Here is a 26,605-nt window from a genome sequence, read left to right on the forward strand (position 1 = left end):
GAATTAAAATTCATCCCTTTCCTCTCAGAGTTACAAGCTGAAAATTGTCAATGCAGGAGGAGAGGTTCATCTCTCAGTGTCATGATTTCGTAACTGGACAATCTGGTTTTGGGCTGTTTGTGTCTGGCTTTCTTTGCCTTACTTTTCAACTTACTAAAGAAAACACTAAAGGTACCAGGGCATTGAATGGAATGGAATCAGGGGTGGGTTCCTGACAGTTCTAACCTCTTCTATAGAAGAAGTTCAACAACTCTACCGTGCCATTTAGAATCAGTTCCGGCTCCCTCCCCCCACCTGCTGCTCACTGATTGGCTGGTTCATAAATCGCCCCGCCCATCTCTAAGAGTCCTATCTAAACCTTAAAGTCTTAAAGCTGTCAAGTTTGAACATCCCTGGGTTTTTTTTCCCCTAAAGGGTTAGGTGCGCAAGGGTCTTGTAACTTGACAGCTTTAAGACTTGCACACTTCAAGGCCAGAGTTCTTGAGCCAACATGACTGGAGGAGGAATTCTGGGAGTTGAAGTCCACAAGTCTTAAAGCTGTCAAGTTTGAATACCCCTGGGGGTTTTTTCTAAAGGGTTAGGATGCAAGGACTTGCATGCTTCAAATGCCAGTTTCTGAGCCAACATTTTGGTTGCTAAGCAAGAGCGTTGTTAAGTGAGTTTCACCACATTTCACAAGTTGGCCATGTCCACCCAGTCACATGACTGCCAAGCCACTCCCACTCGGTCGTGGCACGACAAAACCATGCTCGACTAAAGCGCGCCCGATTAAACCGCGTCGCTGACGTCATCAACAGGGCGACAACAGCGAGCGCGGAGAAAGAAGGGCGCTTTAAATAGCGCTTTGAAAGCAAGCCGATTCAATTTAAGGTAAGGGTTAGGTTTAGGGTTAGGTTTAGGGTTAGGTTAAGGGTTAGGTTTAGGGTTAGGTTTAGGGGGTTAGGTTTAGGTTTAGGTGTTAATTTTAGGTTTAGCGTTTACAGCATGCTTCTGTCTCCGCGCTGTTGTCGCCCTGTGATGACGTCAGCTACGCGGTTTCGTCAAGCGCCCTTTAGTCGAACGCGATTTTGTGGTGGAACCCCATTCGGTCACATGGCTGGCAAGCCACTCCCACTTAGTCACATGGCTTGCAAGCCACTCCCACCCAGTCATATGGCCAGCAAACCACTCCCACAAAGCAGGCCACACCTACAGAAGAGGTTCTAAAAAAATTTGAAACCCACCACTGAATGGAAGGGAAGGGAAGGGAAGAGAATTCTTTGGACACACAAGGAATTTGACTCCAATGCATATTCTCTCAGTATACATACAAGCAACAAAGTGATAAGTCATAGATCATACATTATAAGATACAATCATAAATAATAAGATATAAACAGCAAGTGATAAATCATAAGATACCAATAGGAGAAGGTAGTGGGAAAGATGAAAAGGTGAGAAAGATGACAAAGAGGACAAGATTTGAAAGATAAGAAAATGACAAGTGCTATTACATGGGTAAATATCTTCAGGGCAAACATCTAGCAGAGTGATGGCATGGGGGAAAGAAACTATCTTTGAATTTAGTTGATTTGGCATGCAATGCCCTATAGCAGCATCCTGAGGGGAGCAATTAAAACAGTTTGTCTGGGATGTGAGGGGTCTACAGATATTGTCTCAGAACCTCTTTCAGGTTCATGCATTATATAGATCCTGAATGAAATGAAATTACTTTATTGTCATTTTACGTATATACACAGTATATCCATACAATAAAATTCACATAACACCCAGAGACCAGACTCAACACACATGACAATCTGCAAACACCGCCCCCCCCCCCTTCCAATAGAAGGCAGGCTGGTTGCAATTGGTTTTTTTAAAGTCCTAACTATCCATTAAAGTCTGCCCTTCATTCCAGAATTAGACTTACTTGTGGAACCTAGAAACTTGTCAACAAACACATGGGTCAACCAGTAAGAGAGCTTGCATGGACAAAATGCAATCATTGTGTGTCTTTTTAGAAATGATACTCTTAGAAGAACTCTAGAAGATGACAAGACAAAGACCTATAAACAGCAGGTCCCTAAAAAGAAGAGCAGAAAACCAACACTACCAACTTTGGGGCAAAACTCAAATCTCCCCCGCTCCCATAACCAGACCTACAGATGAGCAATGTAAGTAGAATCAGTGCTCATAATTATTTAAATCCATATAAAATTTGTTCTACATATTCTTATTAATAAGTATTATATAAAAACTGAGTCAACAAAGTTAGTCAATTTTGCTGTGCATGCATGCGCTGTTCAATGTAAATTGTTCTTCGTGCATGCGCAGAACAATTGACAGTGAACTGCGCATGTGCAGTCACTAAAGTCCAAAATGGCAGCTGCCAAGTGGCAGCGAGGGAACCGGTTTGGGGGCGTGGCAGGCCTGGGTCGCTGCCGGTTCTGCGACCCAGGCCTGAATTCCACTACCAGTTCAGCTGAACCAGCAGCAACCCACCTCTGCCGTGGTCGGATCCAGCTGTGGGGCTGTCCTGGCCTCCTCAGTGCAAAGAGGAAATATGCCAGTAGTTTGGGGAATGGCATCAAGCTGTCCACACCCACCCAATCAGCTTCCCCCCCCCACCGCCCCAAGTTCAACCACAGGCATTGAGTTTGACACCCCTATCATAGACAAAAGAAAAGAGATAAACCAGAGAAAGGACCAAGAGAAAAAAGAAAAAACAAGAGAAAGTCCACAGATAAGAAACAAGACAGGTTCCCTTCCAAAATATTTGTCAGACCTTCTATGGGCTCAGCTGCCTTTTATCTCACTGTTGCCCATTCTTCCTCCTGCCTCCAAATATCAATCCTACATACATATTGCGAAGGGAGAGAGATATGGAAGCTGTTGGTGGAAAGACAGGTTTGAGAGTTGCTTAGGAAACGGTCTATTTACCTCGGAGACACATTAGGACTATATTTGAAGTCAAGGTAAACAAGTATCGATTCACTACAGATAGAGTGTAGCCTCATTTGAACCTATTCATAAACCATTATTTTAAGTTATTTTTTTAAAAAGTCAATTTGTTGCTTGGCTTAATGTTTAAAAAGCGACTCTGCCATTCCATATTTTCCCCCAGTTTCCTCTAGTTTAACTCAGAGGCATGCTGAAATAAAGGAGAAAAAGAAAATAATTTCCAAATTGGAAAAGGGAAGTAACAGCAGCAGGGGAAATAAATCCTAGAGAGATTTTTATTTGTTTGTTTGTTTGTTTATCTATTTATTTATTTGTACTATATCTATATAACTTATATGGGCCACCCATATTACCATAGGGCAGGGGTGTCAAACTCATGCAGTCATGGCGGCATCACATGACATATCAGGACTTTACCCCCCTTCATTAAACTGAGCATGGTGGGTGGGGGGGGGGTAGTGTGTGATGCAACTAGCCCGTGGGCTGAGAGTCTGACAGCCCTGCCATAAGGTAACTCTAGGCAGTTTAAAATTACTATTACACAAGTGGTGGGTTGCAGGCGGTACGGGTGTACCGGAACCTGCCCAGAGCACCAGGTACCGTTCCGGTACAGTGCTCCGGAGGGCCCACTCACCCGCCTGAGCTTCTTACCTGTCCTTTAAAGCCTTCAGCGGTTCCGCGCATGCGCATGGGGCATACAGCGCCAGCACGACGCTCCGCCAAACAGCTGGAGCATTGCGGAGGTTTGCGGAGGTGTCGCAGGCAGGTACGATGCATATACGCACCGCAAGCGTCCATGTGGATGCCGCTGGGCCTGTTCCAACCGTACTGGTTGGAAAGGGATCTGGAACCCACCACTGTATTACACAGTTAAAACATAAAAAGTTAAAATTAGACGTTAAAACCAAGGGCAAGTGGTGGGGCGGAATGGGTGGAAATGGGATCTGTTATTACTCAATCAACCATCTCCATTGAGCTGTTCCCCACTGGAGCTCCAAGCTGACTGGCAGAGACAGGTCTTTAGGCCCTCACAAAAAGATAGGAGGGTTGGGGCCAGAGAAGTCATCGAGATAGAAAAACGCTTAAACTGACCCTATGAGCAAACCGGAAGTCACTTCTGGTTTGTTTGTAGGGTGGTTTTTAGTCCTCCAGAGGAAGCCTCCAGAGGGCTTAAACTGACCCTAACCGGAAGTCACTTCCGGTTTGCTTGTAGGGTCGGTTTAAGCCCTCTGGAGGCTTCAGGGAAACCTCCTGAAGGTCACTGAAGCTTCCGGAGTGCTTAAACTGACCCTAACCGGAAGTCACTTCCAGTTTGCTCGTAGAGTCGGTTTAAGCTCTCTGGAGGCTTCAGGGAAGCCTCCTGAAGGTCACTGAAGCCTCCAGAGGGCCTCCGGAGGGGCGGGGAGTTCTTTTCGCCCTCCCCAGGTTCCTATAAAGCCTCTGGAGCCTGAGGAGGGCAAAAAAAGCATGCAGAAAATGGGGGGAGCACCTCTCATGCACGCATACGCACTGGGGGGGGTCACACGTTGCATTATGGGTGCGGTACGCCTGCCCACGACCCCCCCCCTGTGCTCCCTCTCCCTTATGACATGCGAGCCAAAAAAAGATTCACCATCACTGATATAGATCAAATAAAAATAGAAATATTTGGAAACTTAGTTATGTATGTGTGTGTGTGTGTGTGTGTATCTATCTATCTATCTATCTATCTATCTATCTAATACAAAGATAGAATAAGCTGTGTGGGAAAATAGAAACAAGCACAGACTTTGCATTACATTTAAAAGTAAACGATAGGAATTTAATTTTGCACAATAAAATAGTGTGTGGAAAAAACAAATACAGTCTATGTGTCTGTGTTTTGTACCATATTAAGAAAAATCCTACTGTTTGGTCTTCTAAGATTAGACAATATTCTTGGATTTCCTAAACAGTCTCCAATTAAAGTATTAACTACAACTACCAAGGTTTAATTAGTTTCCCCGCTCTGACAAGATTAGCACAGTGAGGCACACCAGGAGACATTGTACTTCTAAATAGCAGTATCGTGAGATGAAAATCAATCACATTATGTATGAAAACCATAACCTTGGTATACGTTTTGGAAAGTGCATGGTGAAATGAAAAGTCAAACAATATCTGCCTGCAAAGGAAAAACTACAAACATTAAGACAATGTTAAACATTGAAGGCAAAAATCAATCTAGTATTCTATTTGAACAAAGAGACACTTGAATGCACAGCTACATTTTTACCTGTAATCTCGTTCTCTTCAAGGTTGATCATTTCAAGAGCCTGCAAAGAAGTCAACTGGTCAGGAAAAGTGTGAAATTTGTTCCTGGACAGGTTGATAATTCTCAGATGTAACAGGGTTCGGACTTCTTCTGGCAGGTGATGAATATAATTCCCTTCCAGATTAAGTTCTGCAATTGGACAGGACGGACAATCAATAAACACGCAAACTGACTCTTACAATCATTCACCCATAGTTTGTTGACTTTGGGCAATATTCCTATTTTTAATTATAGTGGGAGAAAGATAATAAATAGATCTCTAGATTTGGGGTTCATTTTACCTAGTTTTAGGACTTGTATAGAGAACAGATCTCATTTTAGGTCATATTTATGCAGAAATATTGAAAATTCAAACGATGTCACAAACCTTTAAGCACTAAAGAAGGCTTCAACTATGGATGTTTAGAAATACTGACTATTCCAAAAAATTCATATAGTAAAAACCTGGAAGATAACACAATATGAATATTCCTTCTAATCAGAAATCTATGGAAATCATTGTATTGTAGGTGATTTTTTACAATAAATATAATAATGTCTAGATTAGAATACGATGCTTAAAGCGAGGGATCCTTGCTTGTTTTCTTGCAAATGTTTCATTACCAAACTAGGCAGAGGTGGGTTCCTACCAGTTCGCACCTATTTGGTAGAACCGGTTCGTGTGAAAGGATGACTACTGCGTTTTTGGTGCAATCAGAACATTGCATGTGTTGAAGTTGTTTTAACGCAAACCAAAGATGCCTTTAAAAAAACAAGTTTACATCATATTCTTATGCATGCCAGTGCTGTGTGTGAGGTAATTTAAGGTGGTTCTGACAAGTGTCGTCGGCATCTTCATATCCGGTCACATGGGCGGCAAGCCACTCCCACAAAGGAGGCCATACCCACAGAGTAGGTTCGAACAATTTTAGAAACCCACCACTGAAACTAGGTAACATCATTAGTGCTTAAAGCAGTCATGATCGGACATTACTTTGAAAAATGTAATGTATTGTTCTAAACCATTATCTGTCAACCATTTTAAGAAGTGCAATTGATGTAAAAAATTAGAAATGTCCTCCTATCTTTACATTTGGGAAGTTGTCTATATTTAGATAACAGATAGCTTCTGCTTTTTTGGATCAACCGTCAACAGTAAAGGATCAAGCAGTCATAAAATATGCTCCAGATCAGCCCTTGGTAGAGCAGTCATAAAGGGCTTGAGAAGATGCCATCATGTGTCTACACGTACAAAGCAGGGGTGGGTTGCTGCTGGCATTGTTGCCAGTTCGGTGCTTGAAAAATTTTCAGCACGCATGTACATTTGCAAATAAAAAGGTCTGCGCATTCGCAAAACCTTAAAAAAAATGGGGGGGGGGGGAAATCCGCAGTACCGAAAAACAAAATGGCGACCCCATAGGAGAACCGGTCGCTGCCAGTTCCAGTGCCAAGTTACTACCAGTTTGGCCATACTAATACGAACCGGTACGAACCTACCTCTGCTACAAAGATTAGACCAGTATAAGCAAATTCCCTGCGAAACTCTGTTGAAATTAGAATTGGGCTTTGAAAAAGCAGTTTAGGAGCAGAATAAATGTTTTTGAACTTTGGTATTGGGGGAGCCTTCTGAGAATATTGTAGACTCCCATGAAAACAAATAAATGAGTCATTGAACAAATCAGCTCAAGAGTTCACACTAGAGGCACAAACGATCAGGCTCAAATTGTTCTCCTTCAGACACATTATGTAAAAACCCAACTCTTTAGAAAGGCCTCTAATAATGGGAAAGGTGGAAGGAAAGAGAAGGCGACAAGCCGCTGCCTAGTAGATGGTATGGTTACAGTATTGATGAGTACATTATTGGAAATAATAGAAAGACCAAGTAATGACCTTTTGTCATGGTGAAGATATCATCAGCCAGAGTTGACATTAATTTGAGGGTGCATAATCAAAAATAAATCAAACTGGAAGAATCGCAGATGTTTTCATTGTTATGGTCCTTTGAAGATGCCCTCAACTCATGGAGGCGAAGGGAATAGGTCCATGGAATTTTCAACATTTTTCTAAAATGGCTTGCCAGTATCTTTTTCCTAGAGCTTAGAGAGAATGACTGTCCCAATGTCTCTTAGCCAGATTTGGCACCATAACAACTCCCCCCCCCCTTTTTTACAACCTTTATTTATTTCTCTTTATTCGGGATGGAGTCAGGGCAACTGAATGGAGCTGAGCATTTACTGGCCCAAAGCCCTTCCTGACGCCAACGCAAAGTTCACAGCAGATATTTTCTCTTTGTGCTCTGATAGAAAAACATCTGTCGCTGCTAGGATTGAACCTCTCGAATGGTGGGGGAGTCTTTACCTTTAGGCCACCGAACCGCTCCACCATAAGAACTCAAAATATCCCCACTTTCAGTCTAGTACCACACCTAAATGCTTCTCTGCATTTCAGATAAACTAGCATTTTACTGTGTGGATACCATAACCTCTTTGAAGGTCAAGGGATAAAACTGATTTAGATGCACAAATCATATTCTTTATAAAAGTATTTATAAAGTATTTATGAAAGGTATTCATAAATATTCTTCCACTTTTCTCAGCATTAAAAGGGATATGCACAGCCATAAAAATACCTTACAAAAAGAATAAATAGGAAGAACCGCATCAAAGCTCCTGAGCTCTATGTTCATTTTCAACAAGAATCATTTTTAAAGAAAAAAATATATCTCCCGCTCTTTGCCCTCTCCAGAGTGTTCTTTAGATTCAGCATCCACAGCAGTTTTAATTGTAATGAACAATACACTTGAAGAGCTCCAGTAGACTCAGGATAATACAAGGGAAAAAATGTTGGAAACATTGTACAGAGCCCGAAATGCTAACATTTTTATTTTCACAAAAGGTGAGTTCCAAATACACGAAATGTATGCCCAGAGAAGGAAAAAGTAATTTGCATCTGCTGCTATGGGTTCACCCGGGTTCAATAGAACCCGTAGCTAACGTTATGGCCGGTTTGGAGAACTTTCAAATCCCACTGCTGGCTGACCCCACCCCACCTCTCCCAGGAGTCTCCATGCAGCCCATTTTGGATGTGAAGTAAGTACAGGGCCTGTGCAGAAGCTCAGGAAGGGTGAAAAATGGGCCTCTGGAAAGTTCCGGAAAGGCAGAAATGGGCCCATTTCCAGTCTCCGGAGGGCCTCCAGAGCCTGGGGAAAACAGTGTTCACCCTCCCAGAGACTTGAGGAAAACCTCCAGAGCCTGGGGAAGGCTAAAACACCCCCCCCACGCTGTGCTGCAGGAGGCTGACTAGGCCATGCCCACCAAGGCCATGCCCATCCAGCAACTGGACAGAGAACCCATTGCTGAAATTTTTGAAGTCCACCACTGTGGACTTCAAAAAAAGATGACAGCCAGCCTTCCCAGAGGCATAAATGTGGTAAGGAAAACTCTCACTGAACGCACGACCAAAGTATTTGGCATTAGAAACATCAAAATATACTTTACAGATAGTCCTCGATGTAGAACCGGTGACTTAGCCAACTGTTAAAATGACCCTTCCCCAAAAGCTATTTATAATCCAGTTTTTGAAATGATGACTGCTGTACACCATCATGTGGTCACACGATCACATGTTGGGCTTCTGGAAATCAACTCATCTTCACGATTATTTGCAGTATCCCCTTTATCCCGTGACTATGATTTGTAACATTTTTTTTTCAGTTTCTGAAGTTTATTTTCAGTTTCTGACTAAAAAGATATCAGAGAAAATGGATTCACATAACAATTGTACAGTCACTTGGCAAGTACAGCAAAAAATGTCAAAAAAAATCTGCTCTGATTACATGATCCTTCAATTTACAACCAGAATGACTAAAAACTGTAATTCTGGGCTCAATTGAAATTGAAATTGCCTGCTGGAATACTGTAGGAAAGAGTTCCAAGCAAGCCCACTCCCATTATATACATTGGCTACAACACTGAAACAGATAGATAACAGAAAGATAAGGGGGAATTCGTGAACAAAGTAGACAATACCAATTTTTAACAAATCAGTTAAATAAAAACAGAATAATGTACAGATGGTTGGTACCAGAAGGGGTAGTGGTATCTTGGCAAGGAAAAAGATATAAGATAGAGAATATAGAAAAAGCGCAGGAATTCTATGAAAAATACTGCACATGGGAAGAAGAACAAGGAAGTAAAGAGGACCTAGAAAGTAGAAGTCAAGAGGAAGAAACATCAGAAGACAAGGAAAGAAACAGGAAAAAAGAACAGAGGCAAGAAAGAGAGAGAGCAGAAAGGGAAGGCGCGAGAGGGAAAAGTCAGATACAAACCAGAAGTAACAAAAAACACCCCATCTAAAGATGGACCAGGAAATAACAATTATCTCGATAAACTTGAATGGACTGAACACACCCCAAAAAAGCACACAGATGTTTAATTAACTTAAGAAATTGAAGTCAGATATAACCTGTATACAGGAAGTGCATATTAAAAGGGAACACAGGCATTTACTGGAAAACAAAAAAATAGGGAAATTATATACAGCACTGGCAGATTAAAAAAAAATGAGGGATAGCAACCTATATAAAGGAAAAAATAAACTCCAAAGCAGTCTACTCTGATGAAGAAGGCAGGATGCTAATGACTGAATTAGAGACAACAGAAAAACCGATATTATTAATAGTCATATATGCACCAAATCAGAAACAAGAGGAATTCTGTAGGAAATTACACAACAAAATAAATGAATTTGAATATGAAAATATTTGCTTAATTGGGGGTTATAATGCAATAGTGGATTAAAAAAATGGACTATGAAAACAAAAAGAAAAATAAAACAAAAAAAAATACATTACCGAAATCCTTGCCCATGCACAGTTGCCTATAAATAGGTTTGTACATGTGCAGAACATTTGAAAAGATTTAAAAAAGAAGTCACAGCGACCAGGGAACCGGTTTGGGGGCATGACCCGAGCCGAGGTGGCACAGTGGTTAGGGTGCAGTACTGCAGGCCACTTCAGCTGACTGTTATCTGCAGTTCAGCGGTTCTAATCTCACCGGCTCAAGGTTGACTCAGCCTTCCATCCTTCCGAGGTGGGTGAAATGAGGACCCAGACTGTGGGGGCGATATGCTGACTCTGTAAACCGCTTAGAGAGGGCTGAAAGCCCTATGAAGCGGTATATAAGTCTAACTGCTATTGCTATTGCTATGACGAGCATGCCATCCCTACCAGTTTGAAGACTCAGTCACCATTTCCACTACCGGTTCCACTGAACCAGTGCGAACTGGTAGGAACCCACTTCTGGTTTAAAGTTTAGACCCAGGAATGTCTGTGCAAGTGCCACACACAAACAAAAAATTGGGTGGAGTTTCTATCACACCATCATGGATGCTATCTTGACTTTTTTGGCCACTCCCTGCAGACTCCTAAGTATTTTTTTTTCAATTCTTCTGCCATTTTTTGTTTTGCCTGTTGTCCCTGGACTGTCAAGCCTATTTGTTACTTTGGTCTACATGTACCAATTTTCCAACTTTTCAATTCTGCTATTACATAAAGGATTTGTTTTTCCTTTGGATGCTTTTTGTCAAAAGTAGTTCAGAGCCAAGACTGAGAAAAGATATGAGAACTGTTCCATCTCCAATTGCTTCAGAATTGATTGAAAGGAGTCCTGCAGGATCTGGAAGGAATGTTTAGGAACAGCTGAAGCAGAAAGAAATATATTTCAGAAAATGGCAACTTTTGAAAAGATGAATAGAATATATTTTAGTTAGAAATATTGCAGATTATTTTTTTATTTTGTTAATTGTTGCATAATTTGCCTCTGGTATTTAAGTCCTCTATACAAATTCAGTAATTCTGTGGTTTATACAATCTGGCGCTTTAAAGGCAGAGTTGCCTTTAAATCTTACAATTTCCTCTATATATTTTTCTAAGAAAGATTCTTTGAAGTAGTTCTCTGGGTTTTGACTAACTATATTCTTCATAGTGACCAACTTTGCTATGAAATGGTTTCGTGTGACTACTTAAAATTAAAAAGGGAGTTCTACATTTTTGCATTACCTTTTTTTTTTTAAAAAAAAGCTTGATTGTATTTATCTCTTGGGAGATTAGCCTATTTCCTAAAAAAAGATGACAAAGAAAAAGAGCTGATTTCCCTAGCCATATGCCTTAACACTGCAGTGCCAGGAAAGCTCCGATATTTATTTCATTTTTTTTTAACCTTTCAATTTATCAGACAGCAGCACAGGTCTTTTTATCTCATATGCCAGGTTCAGAAAAGGACATTAGATGAAGCACTACCTCAGTGGTGAGTTGCAAGTGGTACGCCCCGGTATGGGGATACTGGAGCCTGCCTGGAGCACTGGGTACCGTTTCGGTACGGTGCTCCGGAGGGACCACCTGCCCTCCCAAGCTCCTTACCTGTCCTTTAAGCCTTTGGCGCTTCTGCACACGCGCATGATGCATACAGCACCTGCATGATGTTCCGCTGAGCAGCTGGAGCATCACTGAGGCTTGTGGAGACGTCACAGGCAGGTACGACACATGTGTGCACTCTGCATGTGTGCGCACACACCACGTGTGTCCATGTGGGAAACGCCGGGCCTGTTCCAACCGTACTGGTTGGAACGGGATCCGGAACCCGCCACTGTACTGCCTAATAAAGTTAGGTGTTTGCAGCAAGAACTAGCAAGACACCTACTAGGGCAGAAGGTACATATCCTGTGGTTGAGCCTTGATGCTACAGTTCCTTTTTTTCATGCAGGATGCCTGTTGCTATGCAGATTATTGACAAAGGATGACGTAGCTTGACATTGGTGCACTCTGGATGATAAATCACATATAATAAGATTCCAATATTGATTTAGAATCAGAATAAAGCAGCAAAGTTTACACAAGGGATGAAAATTGGAAAGTTTCTCCCTTGTTATAAAATATATAACTTTCTTAACTAGCTTTAAATAAGAAAAGCCATACTGGGTCAGATGAAAGGCAAAAGGGTTTTACAAAAGTCAGGCAGATATCTTTGGAAAAATTGATAATAAGAGGATCAGCTCTTTTCATATTGCTGCTTTACGTGATGCTTATTCAAAGCATGGGCCTCTAATCCAAGAGGTAACATTTAATTATTAGCCATTAATGGCTTTGTCTTCCTTTCATCTGATATTTCCTTCTAAAGTGATCTGAACTGGTGGCCTCCACCATTTCCTTAATTTGTATTCTGTGGAGAAATAACTCCTTTTCTTTAGCTTGGATCTTTTACCCTTCAACTTTCATCTGGGCTGAATTTATTTCTACTTCTTTTACCATACATACTTTTATTCACCCCTATTATACTTCCCTCAGCCATTTTTTCCCAAGATAAAATATCCTCATCCTTCCCAAAGAGTTACACCAGCTCTTTCATTATTTGAGTTGTTTCTTCTTGCATTTTATTCTAGTTCCATGTTAACTTAGATTAAGCAAATATACAATTACTGTATTACTAAGAGGCTGAGCTTGTCGATCAGAAAGCTCGGCACTTCAGCGGTCTGAATCTCTAGCGCTGCGTAACGGAGTGAGCTCGTTACTTGTCCCAGGTTCTGCCAACTTAGCAATTTGAAAGCGGGTAAAAATGCAAGTAGAAAAACAGGAACCACCTTTGGTAGGAAAGTAACAGCGTTCCGTGTGCCTTTGGCATTTAGTCATGCTGGCCACATGACCACAGAGATGTCTTCAGACAGAGCTGGCTCTTCAGCTTTGAAATGGAAATGAGCACCGTCCCCTGGGGATGGGAACGACTAGCATGTAGTATGTGCGAGGGGAACCTTTACCTTTAGAACTAATGTTCCTTTTCTCTGTATAAAACTAACTGCAGGAAGAGGTGGGAAGCAATTTGCCCATTTTCTTCCAATCAAGAAAAACTCCCTGTGCTCGCTTCTTACAAGATGGATGGACACGACTACAAATTGGAAGATTCCAAAAATGTCTTTGCGAAGAGCATATAGTATCTAACAGACTCCTGGGGCTACATTTACCAGCATGGGCCATGTTTTAAACAGACGAGATGATAAATCCATGCACTCAGCTAAATGTACATTAACCATCACTACTTCATCAATTTATCTATTAACATTTATAGTGCCTTGTCTTAGTGACAGAGGTTGCAGTTGCAATTGTGGTGGTAAGTCAAGGATCCACCAAATTTACAACAGCACCATAGTTTTACTGAATAGAATTAACCTTGCTCAAAATAGGCTATTTCAGAGTAAAAATAGGGGTACAACTGTCTGTGTCCATGAGGAATTATGCAGGGAGTCCTGCACAAATACTCATTCATCAGGTGTACAGCAACTGTTCAAAATTGCAATGGTGCTGAATGAACTTGTGACTAGTCCCCGAAATTACAGCGCATTATAGTGAACTCAGTCACATGATTGTAATCTCGGCTCTCCATCTGCAGTTCCACCTGGTTGCCAAATGTCCCGTGATCATGGGATTTGCAATCTTCCCTGCTAGCTTCCCCAGAAAGTCAATGGGGAAGCCAGCAGGGAAATGCCGTATATCACTGCCATCTGCCAAGAGGACTTCCTCTCATTTCTGTGGGCTGGCTAAGAAAGCCCCATGGCAAAATACAAGAAGAATTTTCAGCCACAGAGGATTTCAGCCACAGAATGAGGAGGTTTTAGAAACTCAAGTGGTCCTAAGGCTCTTGTGCACCCTCCCCAAACCTTTCAATGCAGCTTGTAATTCCATCTCAATCAATTTGATTGTGGGAAGCCGGCATGAAGTACTCATGAAACACCAGCAATCAGGACAGCCTGGATTGCTGTTGCTAAACAAAGTACTCACACTTTGCAGTGATGACAATCCAAGTGCCAACTGCCATTATAGGTTGAGGATTACCTGTACATGCGTAGCCCAAAAGCTTGAAACATATGAAGTTGGTTGACGCTAAGATCTTTTTTGCAATTCCTGCAACCATTTTATTAGATTAACGCCCTTTAGATAAGTTCCCATCATTCCTAGCAGAGCCTCCAAATGTTATTTAGGCTTAGAATGATCGAAGATGGGTAAGAATATTCAGAGAGCTCATCCATCCTTGTTCCTTTGGTAGAATTATTACAGCAATAAAGGCTAATGGCTTCCATAACATTACAGCTTTTCCACCCCATTTGCTATAATGTTTCTAGGCACTGACCAAAAATCTCTATTAGTATGTCTGCAAAATGTCTCAAAGATAAGTGCACTTCTATAATGTAAAAATTTGGAAGAGCTACTGTACATTCTTTCAATTGCAAAAGCTTCTCTCAAAAAATTCTGGAAGGGTCAGTTAAGTTGGGATAGAATACAGGGGTAAAATTCAGCAGGTTCTGACAGGTTCTGGAGAACCGGTAGCGGAAATTTTGAGTAGTTCAGAGAACTGGCAAATACCACCTCTGACTGGCCTCAGAGTGGAGAGGGAATAAAGGTTTTGCAGTATCTTTCCGCTGGGGTGGGGCGGGAGTGGGGATTTTGCAGTATTCTTCCCCTGCCATGCCCACCAAGTCACACCCACAGAACCGGTAGTAAAAAAAAAATGAATTTCACCACTGATATAAGGACTATAATTGTTTCAAGACTAAGTCATAAGATTGATTCACGAAAGGACAAGGAAGTTATTGGTCTGGTGGTTCTGTACTCTACCTTCTGTCTTTCAATGCCAGGATGTATGTCTGTGGATCCCCCGTTTTTGTTTTTTTTTAAAACTGAGTATCCACATTATTGTTCAGGAGCACACAATGGCTTCTAACACTGGAACAAATTGCTCTTTTCTGCTAAATGCCCTTTGCTCTGAAGAAGTAATTTAGAGAATTAGATAAAATGACAAGTATTACTGAGACCTGGCTGGGCCCGGGAGTGTGAGTGCGCGCATGTGTGTATGTATAGTGTGTTGCCCTCTCTGATATATGCTCTTCCAATAGTAATAACAATAGCACTTAGATTTATATACTGCTTCATAGTACTTTACAGCCCTCTCTAAGCGGTTTACAGAGTCAGCATATTTTCCCCAACAAGCTGGGTCTTCATTTTACCCACCTCGGAAGGGAGGAAGGCAAGGGAGGAAGGGGTAACGGTTATAATCTGGGAACTTCTGGTAGCCCTAAGGTGTGCTGTTCCACAATTGCTGCCTGTGGGACTCTGTTTCTGAACTTTGGCTCGTAGGGGCAGTTGGGATTGTTGCTACTATACCAGCCTCCCTGCTGGGTACCAACTTCCCTGTCTGAGCTGCAGGAGGTCATCTCAGGATTGACTTTGGAGATGAGGGACACTTCAATGTGCCATTCTTGGAGCGGACCTCTGAGGAAGCTCAGGAGTTCATGGCCTCCATGACAACCATGGGCCTCTTCCAGGCCATTCATGGTCCAACTCAGGAGTTTGGTCTCACTCTGGGCAAGTGGCTTGTAGAAGTGGCTCTGAGAGAAGAGCTGATTTTGGGCTCTTTTCTGTCTTGGTCAGATCCCATCATGATGACTTTGAAGTTCTCTTATTCTACCCTCTCCTTAGGGAGGTTCTACCCATTTGATTGGTCTGCGCCCGGGACTGATGGAGCCAAATGGATTCCAAAGAGAGATGGGGGAAATACCTGATTTGCTCCAGGATCCTGTGGAGGTCCTAATGGCTGCCTGGAATAGGAAGATGGCCAGTGCCTTGGAAGGATCATGTTTATATGGCCTCTCTTAGCCCATCAGGCCCATTTCTCCCCTTCCTTCACAGAGGAGAAAACTTAAAAGGGTAAACAGATACTTACAGAGTCACTGAAGGAAAACAAATAATGAATTTGACCAAATCATGAGATGCTAGTCCCAGCAGCCCTCTTTAGTGTCACCTGGACTCTCCTTAGGAAAAGATGCCTGGATGCCTGTTTGCAGAGGGATTTTCTATTCACCGAAAGGGTAAAATTGCCCAGATCTATTCTCAGCTGGATGCCAAGTGTGAGGCAAGTCCTATGGAGATGCCCAGGGAGTGGACTTTGGATCTTTTGGATCTAGCAAGAATTGGACAGGGTCCTCCAGAATGTACATGCCACCACCTGTGTGCTAGTTTCACGCCCCTTCTGGCTGGCTAAGGCTACCCAGAAGGGATCAGGGAGGTGAGTCCCAATGATGGTGAATTAGACAGGCTTAGACTGATTCGAACCTAGGCGGTTTGAATCTTTAGCGCTGTGTAACAAAGTGAGCTCCTGTTACTTGTCCCAGCTTCTGCCAATCTAGCAGTTTGAAAGTATGTAAAAATGCAAGTAGAAAAATAGGAACCACCTTTGGTGGGAAGGTAACAGTATTCTGTGCACTTTTGGTATTTAGTCATGCCAGCGACATGACCACGGAGATGTCTTCGGACACTGCTGGCTTTTCAGCTTTGAAATGGAGATGAGCACTGCCCCCTAGAGGTGGTAATGACTAACACATATGTGCGAGGGGAACCTTTACCTTTACTTAGACTAACTTTACTGTCACTTTAAATGAACACTAATCGGTATACATTAAAATGAAATGTTGTTGCATACAGTTCTCAAAGGGTCACCACCTCCAATATACACTACATAAACATGACAAATAAATAAATAAATAAATATTCAATTAATTATAAAACATTACGTCCCTCAAATAATTCATCCTTATTAGGGGGGGGGGATGTTCCTGGCTGGATTTAAAGAGGCTCTGGTACATCCCGTCCTCAAGAAGCCATCACTGGATCACATCATTCTAGACAATTTTCCTCCATTTCCCATCTTTCCTTTTTAGGGAAGGTGGTTGACAAGGGGGTGATGTTGCAACTCCAGAAGATCTTGGAGGAAACAGATTATCTGGACCCTTTCAGTCAGGTTTCAGGCTCAAATATGGGACAAAAACAGTATTGACATTACTTATGTAATGCCTTAAATACTTAAGTAATTACTTACTTGGTCTGTTGTCTGGATGCTTGGGTGGTTTAGGGGTGGGGAATTTTTAGTAGGTGGGGGTGTGTTTAGGGATTGTCATGTGTGTTGGATCAGGACTCTGGGTGTTAGGTGAATTTCATTGTATGAGTATACTGTGTACATACGTACAATGATAATAAACTACATTTAAATTTAAATGTATGGATGATCTCTGGTGAGGAGCAGAATGGTGGTGAGCAGTTTTTAAATAAAAATAATAAGGATGATCAAATATTTCATTTAGTTAGCTGTTTGATTTCTTCCTCCCTCAATCAAAATAAGACAGGTAATACCCTACCCTCATAAATATGTGCTAGTCGTTCCTGACTCTAGGGTGTGGTGCTCATCTCTGTTTCAAAGCCAAAGAGCCAGCATTGTCCGAAGAAGTCTCTTTGGTCATGTGGCCAGCATGACTAAACACCAATGGCGCACGGAACATTGTTACCTTCCTGTTGTATCTCAGCAGCAATCTTCTGTGAGTCTTTTCGGAATGCAAGATTAACGATGCAGCTGGGGCTCGTTAGTGGGGTTTTGGAGATAAAAGGATGGAACCTGCCATGCCCTAGTGGCAGGAGTCAACGTTCCATCATTCGTTCCTTGGTTCGTACAACATTGCTTGATACACTTGGATAAGTGCTTTGTGTTTCCTGTAACCCTGATTCAAGGCTACACTTGGAGAAGTGCATTGCTTGTAAGAGTTGTTTTGTTTTTCATTCCGTTATCTGGTCAGAGACTATATTTATGTTATTTTGGGGCTCGAAGCCAGTCTGAGCCGAGAACTGATAAAGAAAGTTCCTTTTAAGTTTGTTTGCCTGCCGTTTGTTAACAAGCCGTGAAGGGGGGACAGAACACTTCCCATCAAGGTGCTCCATATTTTTCTACTTGCTTTTCTAATGTCCTTTTGAACTGCTGGGTTGGCAGAAGCTGAGACAAGTAACGGGAGCTCACTCCATTATGTGGCTCTAGGGATTCGAACTGCTGAACTGCTGACCTTTCTGATCAATAAGCGTAGCATCTTAGTAATACAGTAATTGTACATTTGTTTAATCTAAGATAACATAGAACTAGAATAAAATGCAAGAAGAAACAACTCAAATAATGAAAGAGCTGGTCCAACTCTTTGGGAAGGATGAGGATCTTTTATCTTAGGGGAAAAAACGACTGAGGAAAGTATAATAGGGGAGTATAAAAGTATGTATGGTAAAAGAAGTAGAAATAAGTTCAGCCCAGATGAAAGCTGAAGGGTGAAAGAAGCAAGCTAAAGAAAAGGAATTATTTCTCCACAGAATCCAAGTTAAAGAAATGGTGGAGGCCACCAGTTCAGATCACTTTACCTTCCCGCCAAAGGTGGTCCCTATTTTTCTACTTGCATATTTTTTTCTTACATGCTTTCAAACTGCTAGGTTGGCAGAAGTTGGGACAAGTAACAGGCGCTCACTCTGGTACACGGCACTAGGGATTCAAACAGCCAAACTGCCGACCTTTCTGATCGACAACCTCAGTGTCTTAGCCACTGAGCCACCACGTCCCCTTTCAATCAAAATACACATGGAATTCCAATTTCCCTAATAAAACATCTATGCTATAAAACAGTAATCAAAGTCTAACAAACAAATCGGGGTGTGTGTGCCAAAAATGAAGCAAAATATACAGTTGATACTTTGATAATGATATTCATAATTCAAAAGCTCTCCTAAATGACTTTTTTCCCATTAATTTCTGAAAACCCAGTAAGTTAGAAGCTTATTCCAAAGGTCAGTAAGGAAAAGCAACTGTGCGAGCATCCATTTTTCTTCCCTCCTGAAGTAAGGTACTACTGACAGATTCTTCTGGGACCTTCATGTCAGTGGGTTGCTAATGGATGGGGAAGACTGATGAGAAGTTGAGCCAATTACTGTTGTTTGCATTTTATATAACATATTTTCTTTCTTGTCATCTTCAGATCAAAGCACCACATGGAACTGGCCAAAACAGATAATTAGAACTTTTTCTCTAGGAATATCATTACATTTTCTAGATTTCGCAGACTTCTTGTTTCTTTCATCAGTTGGACAGGGACACTAATATTGTCTGTGATAGAAATTGGGCACATAGTTTGCTCAATTCTCTCCTTTTTTTAGACTTTTTCGCTCAGGACCAGCATAAAAAGGTTTTGGGGAAAGGAAAATGTATTTATTGTATGTTAGAAACACAATTTGGTTTCTGATCTTTCCTTGAAAGCTCCAGGGTTCTCTATATTTATATATCGTATATTTTAGGTGGGCTTTGATTGATTGCACTGTTACGTATTAGTTATTATTGATTATGATGTTGTATAATGAACCTGAAAGCTGTTTAGACTGACTCAGTTGAAGCAGTATAGGAATAACCCTTTATATATAATCATACTAACAGCATGGGTGATTGTGCCTCAGATATCTCTAAACATGCTATGTGGAACAGTCATAACCAAAGAATTGAGTTGAGTTGAGTTGAGTTGAGTTGAGTTGAGTTGAGTTGATTATATTTCTATGCCGCCCTATTCCCCGGAGGGGACTCAGGGTGGCTCACAACCAAGTCGGGGGGGGGGGTACAAATAAGAAAAAAGAACACGAACAAAACAATACCGCAATTTAAAACACTCAACAACAAGTCTTAACATTCACTTTTTAGTTCTAAACAACAGTTTGGTTGCGCTCATTATCATTTTATTTATTAAATTTAATAACTATATATTAAATTGTATGTATTTATTAAATTTATATTCTGCCCATCTCACTGTTACAGTGAGTTTGGGGGGGGTTTACAGCAAAATGAAAAGATAATACAAAACAATTAAACATTTAAAAAGACTAAATAATGACTAAAAACCAAGAGGACAGGCAACACGGGGAAAGGGGAGGTTCTCTCTTTCTTATCAGCCACCCCCAGCATAGTGTGCCCTTTCAGGGTTAGAGACCAGAAGTTAAGGCTCAGAAGGCCAGGAGTGTGGAAGCCAAACTCACATTCCAGAGAGATGCCACAGCAGAAAAGGCTCCTCCCCCAGATAAAATTATTTAACAGGATCCAAAGTACAGTAGGTTTATCCCATTGCAGCACGTTGCACAGGCCAATCCCATTAGCTCCTCGGATACCTCAGACCCATGCCATATTTATTATACTTTCCATTGTAAAAATACTTGTAGACTATGCCACAGTTTCAGTACCTCTGTTATCCTGTACCACGTCATTATTATACTACTCCTAGAAGAATTCCCCCTTTAGAGTTATAAACTGGCCTACAAGATGATTCTCTACTTCAAGTTTGCCTCCTACATATTTTTCTTATAAATTTACACATTTTCATACAGCAAGATCAAACTTGGAAAATATTGGTCTAAGTGAAATGAATGGGTAAGTGTATTCAAAAGAAGGCTGTTCTTGTTGACTGTTTAACTCCTCTGGAGTCCAAAACTTTCATTGATGTATTGAGTAAGGATTGTATATTCCCATGAGGGCGAATCTATGGCACAGCATGCATGCCAGAAATGGCACGCAGAGCCATCTCTCTGGGCATGTGAGCCGTCACCCGTTACTCTTTCGGTTCTGGTGCACCAGCCAGCTGGTCTTCACGCGTGGAGGAGCGCTGGAAACTGGAAGAGCAGCTGCTTGATGCGCATGTGCACACTGGGAAGGTGACCTTCCGGTTCCCAGCACACACATGCACGCAGACCATATGGTCTTTGGGCATGCATGCGCACCAGAAACCAGAAGACCAGGTGGCTGGTGTGCAACAAAAACCGGAAGATCATTTTCCCGGTATGCGCATGCACATTGGGCGGCTGTTCTTCCGGTTTCCAGCCTTCTCCCATTTCAGCACTTGGTGCTGAAAAGGTTCGCCAACACTGGTATATTTGTTCCCCCAACTACTCTTGGACAAGTTCAAAGGAACCAAGTCGGCAAGTGAAAACCATCTTTGGCTGCTCCAGCTAAAATTCCTCTTCTCTTCATCAAGTCAGTCCTTTGAGGGAACATTCTGAAAATGTCTTTAAAGACATCATTTATGATGACTTTAATCATATTCCCTGGAAGTTTATTCTAAAGGGTTTCTATCCCTAAAGGCCAGATATAGAAAACAAATAAATAATTAAAACTCTGTAGGAGAGAGAAGGTCCCAATTATGCATGTAGAGTGGCACATCAACCTTTAGGCTGACACATCAACCTTTATAAAGTTGGTTTTGGCATTTCACCCACCAGGAATTGATGGCACACCTTAACAAACAGAGGAAAACAACATAGGAGATAATAGTAAGATGCCACTTATGCCTCGTTTCAGGAACAAAAAAGAAAATCTGGGGAACATTGTTTTTATATGTCCTGAACTCCCACTGAATTCCAAGCTTAATTTGGAAAATGATCTGAAAGTAAAAGAATTGGCCTTAGCAGGATATATTGAAAAACCATAGATCCTCTTTAATACAGGAAATCCTCAATTTACAGAGTGGACTTTGGGTTATGTTCAATTGGTTTTTTAACGTGCACCTGTTTCAGACCTGCGTTCGATCAGTCCATAGAAAAGAAAACCCTTCACTCTATAGATTCAGAGAAAAGATATTTTTACTAGGAAAGAACTGATTTCCGCAAAAAACAGGCAAGATCTGAAACAGACAGACCAGGAGAGACAAATTAAAAGAGCCTCAGTAGCCAGGGAACTAGAGTCCATTAGTCAACCAAGAAGAAGTTTTGGGAACATCTCCGGTCCAAGTTCATCTGCCCTTTGTGCATGCCTTTCCCAAGATAGTTGGCCTTGAAGATGTTAAACAACACAAGCTGGCTCCATTGCTTTTCAGAAATTCCACCTCCTATACACATCCCCTCCCAAATACCCATTGCTCCCCCCCCCCGTTTCCATGGCAGCTGGCAGTAAGCTTGAAGGGAAGGGAAGACAGCCAGGCTGACCATTTGTTTATCGACTGTTCAAGTTACAATGGCACTGAAAAATGTGATTGCCCATTCTTGCCCTTACAAGTGCAGCATCCCCACAGATATATGATCAAAATTCAGACACTGGGCAACTGACATATATTTATGACTTGATGATTTTTATGATGGTTGCAGCATTTCAGGGACATGTGATCACCGTAGGCGACATTCCCAATTGATTTCCAACAAGAAAAGTCAATGGGGAAGCTGGATTTGCTCAACCACCTCGTTTCACTTAAAACTGTATTGATTTATTTCATATAAGATGGAATCTGTTTGTGAGGATATCACTAGAGGAAGAATATGGATTTTGACAGGTTATCTGGAGTAGCATACTCTTCACAAATTATTGAAGGGAACTGGGATAGACAGGTGCAAGTAGTTTTGATCAGAAAAAAATATTACAGTAGAATCCTGGTTTTGGAGAAATAAATAACTGACATATGCAAGACATTTCTTTAAGTCATGAAACAGAATTAATTTACAAAGAGAACATTGTTCTAAAGTAATTATTTCAGAGTGAACTGTGAAATTATTTAAAAAGTATAACACATGTATAATTCCAAAATAATAAAGTAGAAAGTGTGTTGAAGATTTAAGTGCCATCGAGTTACTATTGACTCCTAGCAACTATGAGTGGGCAACTATGGCTGGCTCAGGAATTCTGGGAATTGAAGCCCACAAGTCATAAAGGGGTCATAGTTCCCCATCCCTAAACTACACAAATAGATTTTCTCCATAATGATCTGCCCTTCTTATGTCTTTTAGCACTTCTGACCATGCATTCATTGTTGCTGTAACTGAGTCTATCCACCTTATTGATGATCATCCTCTTCTCTTTCTGACTATCTTCTCTTTCTTTCCCAGTTTTAGGGACTTCTCTAGAGACCTAGGTCAGTGGTGACTAACGTTTTTCTAAAGGTTTGCCAAAACTGTGCGCGTGTGCGATATCTCACACGCATGTGTGCCCACCCACCTGTACATGCGCGAGCAAACACCCACTTGCACATGAACAAGTGATCCATCACCACTACCCATGCACAAGCAATCCCTGTGTGCGTGGGGAGGAGGAATTTTCACTCTCCCCAGGCTCCAGAGGCTTTCCTGAAGACTGAGGAGAACAAAAACAGCCTCCTCCAGGCCTCCGGGGGTGCAAGGGAGGCCATTTTCACCCTCTCCAGGCTTCAGGAAAGCCTCCGGAGCCTGGGAAGGGCAAAAAACAAGCCCAATGGGCCAATTGGGAGTTTGTTTCCAAACTTCCAGTTTGCCGATTGGGTCTGCCATGCCAGCAAAGATGGCTTTGCGTGTCCCCTGTGGCATACGTGGCATAGGTTTGCCATCCTGGTCCTACGTCTTCATCTTATGTGTTCAATGTAGGATAATCAGAGCCTGGTCATTTGTGCTTCAAGTGAGAACTGTGAGTTGATTTGTTCAGTGTTTTTAATATGTATGTTTTGATTTTAATAATATACAGTGGTACCTTGGTACTCAACTGCTTTGAAACTCATCAGATTTCAATGCATTTTAACATGAAAATTTTGTCCCAGTAGTCATCATTTGTTTGATGCTCAATGCACAAGCTAGACTGCCTTATGAATCACATTATTCCTTATGGGAAAATTTGTTCAGTACTCATCATTTTTGGTACTCATCATGCCTCCCAGAACCAATTAACGATGAGTACCAAAGTACCACTGTATAAGCTTAGTTACACACACAGAAAGAAAGATGTATATGATGTTTATAGTTGGTTTCTGTTTCTAACCTTTTGTCTTTAAGACTATAAGTTACTCAGAGTCTCCAGACATGAAATTACGTAAGTTTCAATAAATAAATAGAGAGAAGTAACCACTTATAGGTAATCCATGACTTACAGTACAACCATTTATTTAATGACTGTGCAAAGTTACAACGGCACTGAAAAATGTAACTTTTGGCCATTTTCCTCACTTACGACCATTGCAACATCCCTATGGTCATGTCATCAAAATTCAGGTGCTTGACAATTCATATTTATGGCGCTTTCTGTATCTCGGGGTCATGTGATCATCTTTTGCGACCTTCTGAGAAGTATAGTCAACGGGGAAGCCAAGATTCACTTAAGAGCCAACTTAACAACCACAACAATTCACTTAGCAATTGTGGCAAGGTCATAAATTCAGGCAAAACTCACTTAACAACTATCTTGCCCAGGAACAGAAATGTGGGGCTCAGTTTTGTCACACATAGAGGACTACCCGTATTCAAGGGTGCTGCAATATATGCAGATGGGTAAGCGGCATTCAAAAGGCTTTAAATAGAGGCAGAGGGGATCCACCAAAACACCCCCTCAGGACTTAACTCCAACAAATATGGGATGACTATTAGAAAATGAGAAATGGAATGGGTGTTATGAATGGAAGCATTGTACACTGCAATATTTTGAAAGAATTTTTAAAATTCTAAAACAGTGAAGCGCTAACCTTTTTGTTGTTGTGTACCGAAAGTGCACGGGCACGCAACACTGCATGCCCGCACCCACAATGTATGTGGGACATGCTCCAGCCCCCTGCAGATGTGCTCCTCCCCCGTGCATGCACATGCACCCCCCTCATCCATTTTTACTTCCAGATTGGTGCAGGAGGCCTTCCAGGCCTAAACCAGGGCACCAGAGGGGCGCATGTGTCCCCCCTGTGCCCCAGTTTGGCTTCCAAGTTGCTGCAGGAGGCCTTCCAGGCCTGCACCAACCTGGAAGCCAAAACGGAGCAGAGGGGTGGTGCATGAGTCCCCAAAATGCAATGCGAGAGCTTCTTGCGCATGCGCGGCAGAGATCCGAAGACAAGCTGGCCAGTGGGAGCTGGGCCAGGGTGATGGCTGGCATGCACGCAGAAAGGGCTCTGCGTGCCACCTGGGGCATGCATGCCATAGGTTCAACATCACGGTTCTAAAACATCACAGATGGGGATGACAAAGAGAGAGAAATGCACAAAACTTAATAAAATGACTAACGTATTAGATGTAGATTATTACTATACAGATCATAAGAAATCCTTCATTTTATTTGCATAATATTCCAACTTTCTAAGGATTGGTAGATTATTACTATACAGATCATAGAAATCCTTCATTTTATTTGCATAATATTCCAACTTTCTAAGGATTGGTAGATTATTACTATACAGATCAGTGTAGAAATCCTTCATTTTATTTGCATAAGATTCCAACTTTCTAATGCATTTCAGTCATCTTGATTAAGAACTGTGTGTCTGTATACAGGTATACAGATTAATAACTGCATATTGCTCATTTAAACCCAGTCAATCTACTCAATTTTGTACTGCATTTATCTTTCATTCTAAATCAGAAATTGGATTAAGCATTCCTTGAATACAATTATTCCAGATCATTCAGTAATACATTCTTCTATTTTTGCACAGTTATCTTTCTCATGATGCCCGAGAGATAAACAAATATCTCAAAAATGATTTTACTAGCATCACATATGCAAGACTTAAGGGAGTACTTTGACTTGGAAGAAGCTGTTTGTTCCAGTTGGAATCCTCTTGTAAGAGCAAAAATTAATTGAATCCTTTTCGAGTGAAAATGTTTCTGTTTAGCTTTACAATTATCAGATTATCATCTGCATCAGGAGCAGTTGTCACCTCCGTGAACAAGGTTAATTGAGAGTAAATTAAAACCTAATATAAATCAATCCTCAAACAAGTTACCGTATGTTAAGCTGGAAAACAGAAATTATACTCTTTCCCTTAGAGGGATGATTAGATTTCCACACCTCCAGGAGAGATAGTACTGTAGTGACATGCAGAATAAGAGGTTTTGAGGAAATTTACCATTATTTCTATTAGATAAAATTGCTTTATCCATGTATGGTAAAAAAAAACAAAAAACACCCCTCTAGATCTCCCAAAATAAGAATTGTACCCTCTGCATTTTCAAGAAATACTTCACATAAAATAATCCTTCATATTGTCCACATTTCCAATATAATTTTGATTTTTTCCCCCCTCTTTTTCTTTCCAGTTTATATGTCAACCATTTCCCTGGCCCATTTGCAAATTCAAAATTCTTTTGTTTTGTGTAGTTCATTTTTACCTCCATTTCTTGTGCTGTTAACAAGGACAACTGCTGTTACAACTCCTGTTGTAGAAGTTTAATTTCCTGTCAAATAGTTCAATGGAGAGTTGTTTAATACTTATCCTTTCACGTTTATCTCATCTAAAATTGTTTGTTTCTTGTTTCTCTCTCTTTTTAAGCATGTTATAGAATAGCTCCTCATAAAAGCTTTAATTGTGTCCTAAACCATCATTGTCTGTATCTTTATTAAGAAGAAAAAATATTTCATTTTTTAAAACAAATTTCTGCTCCTGTTTCTTTCTGAAATATTTCATGTAATCTCTATCTAAAGCAGTGGTAGTCAACCTGGTCCCTACCGTCCACTTATGGGCATTCCAGCTTTCATGGTGGGCGGTAGGGGTTTTGTCCGATACTGAAGCACTTTCCTTTTTTTTAAT

General features: G+C 41.3%; 1 protein-coding gene across 2 annotated transcripts in view; it reads right to left on the minus strand.

Moving 5' to 3' along the window:
- The window catches only part of LRRC20 (leucine rich repeat containing 20), a 110,149-nt gene that overhangs the window by 48,349 nt on the left and 35,195 nt on the right, over positions 1-26,605 (minus strand). For both annotated transcript variants that reach the window (XM_032231474.1, XM_032231473.1), the window contains one exon: positions 5,198-5,365. In XM_032231474.1, coding sequence (XP_032087365.1) covers positions 5,198-5,365 — 168 coding nt within the window. The remainder of the gene's footprint in view (positions 1-5,197; positions 5,366-26,605) is intronic.

Source organism: Thamnophis elegans, chromosome 15, assembly GCF_009769535.1.
Source record: "Thamnophis elegans isolate rThaEle1 chromosome 15, rThaEle1.pri, whole genome shotgun sequence".
Classification (NCBI taxonomy): domain Eukaryota; kingdom Metazoa; phylum Chordata; class Lepidosauria; order Squamata; family Colubridae; genus Thamnophis; species Thamnophis elegans.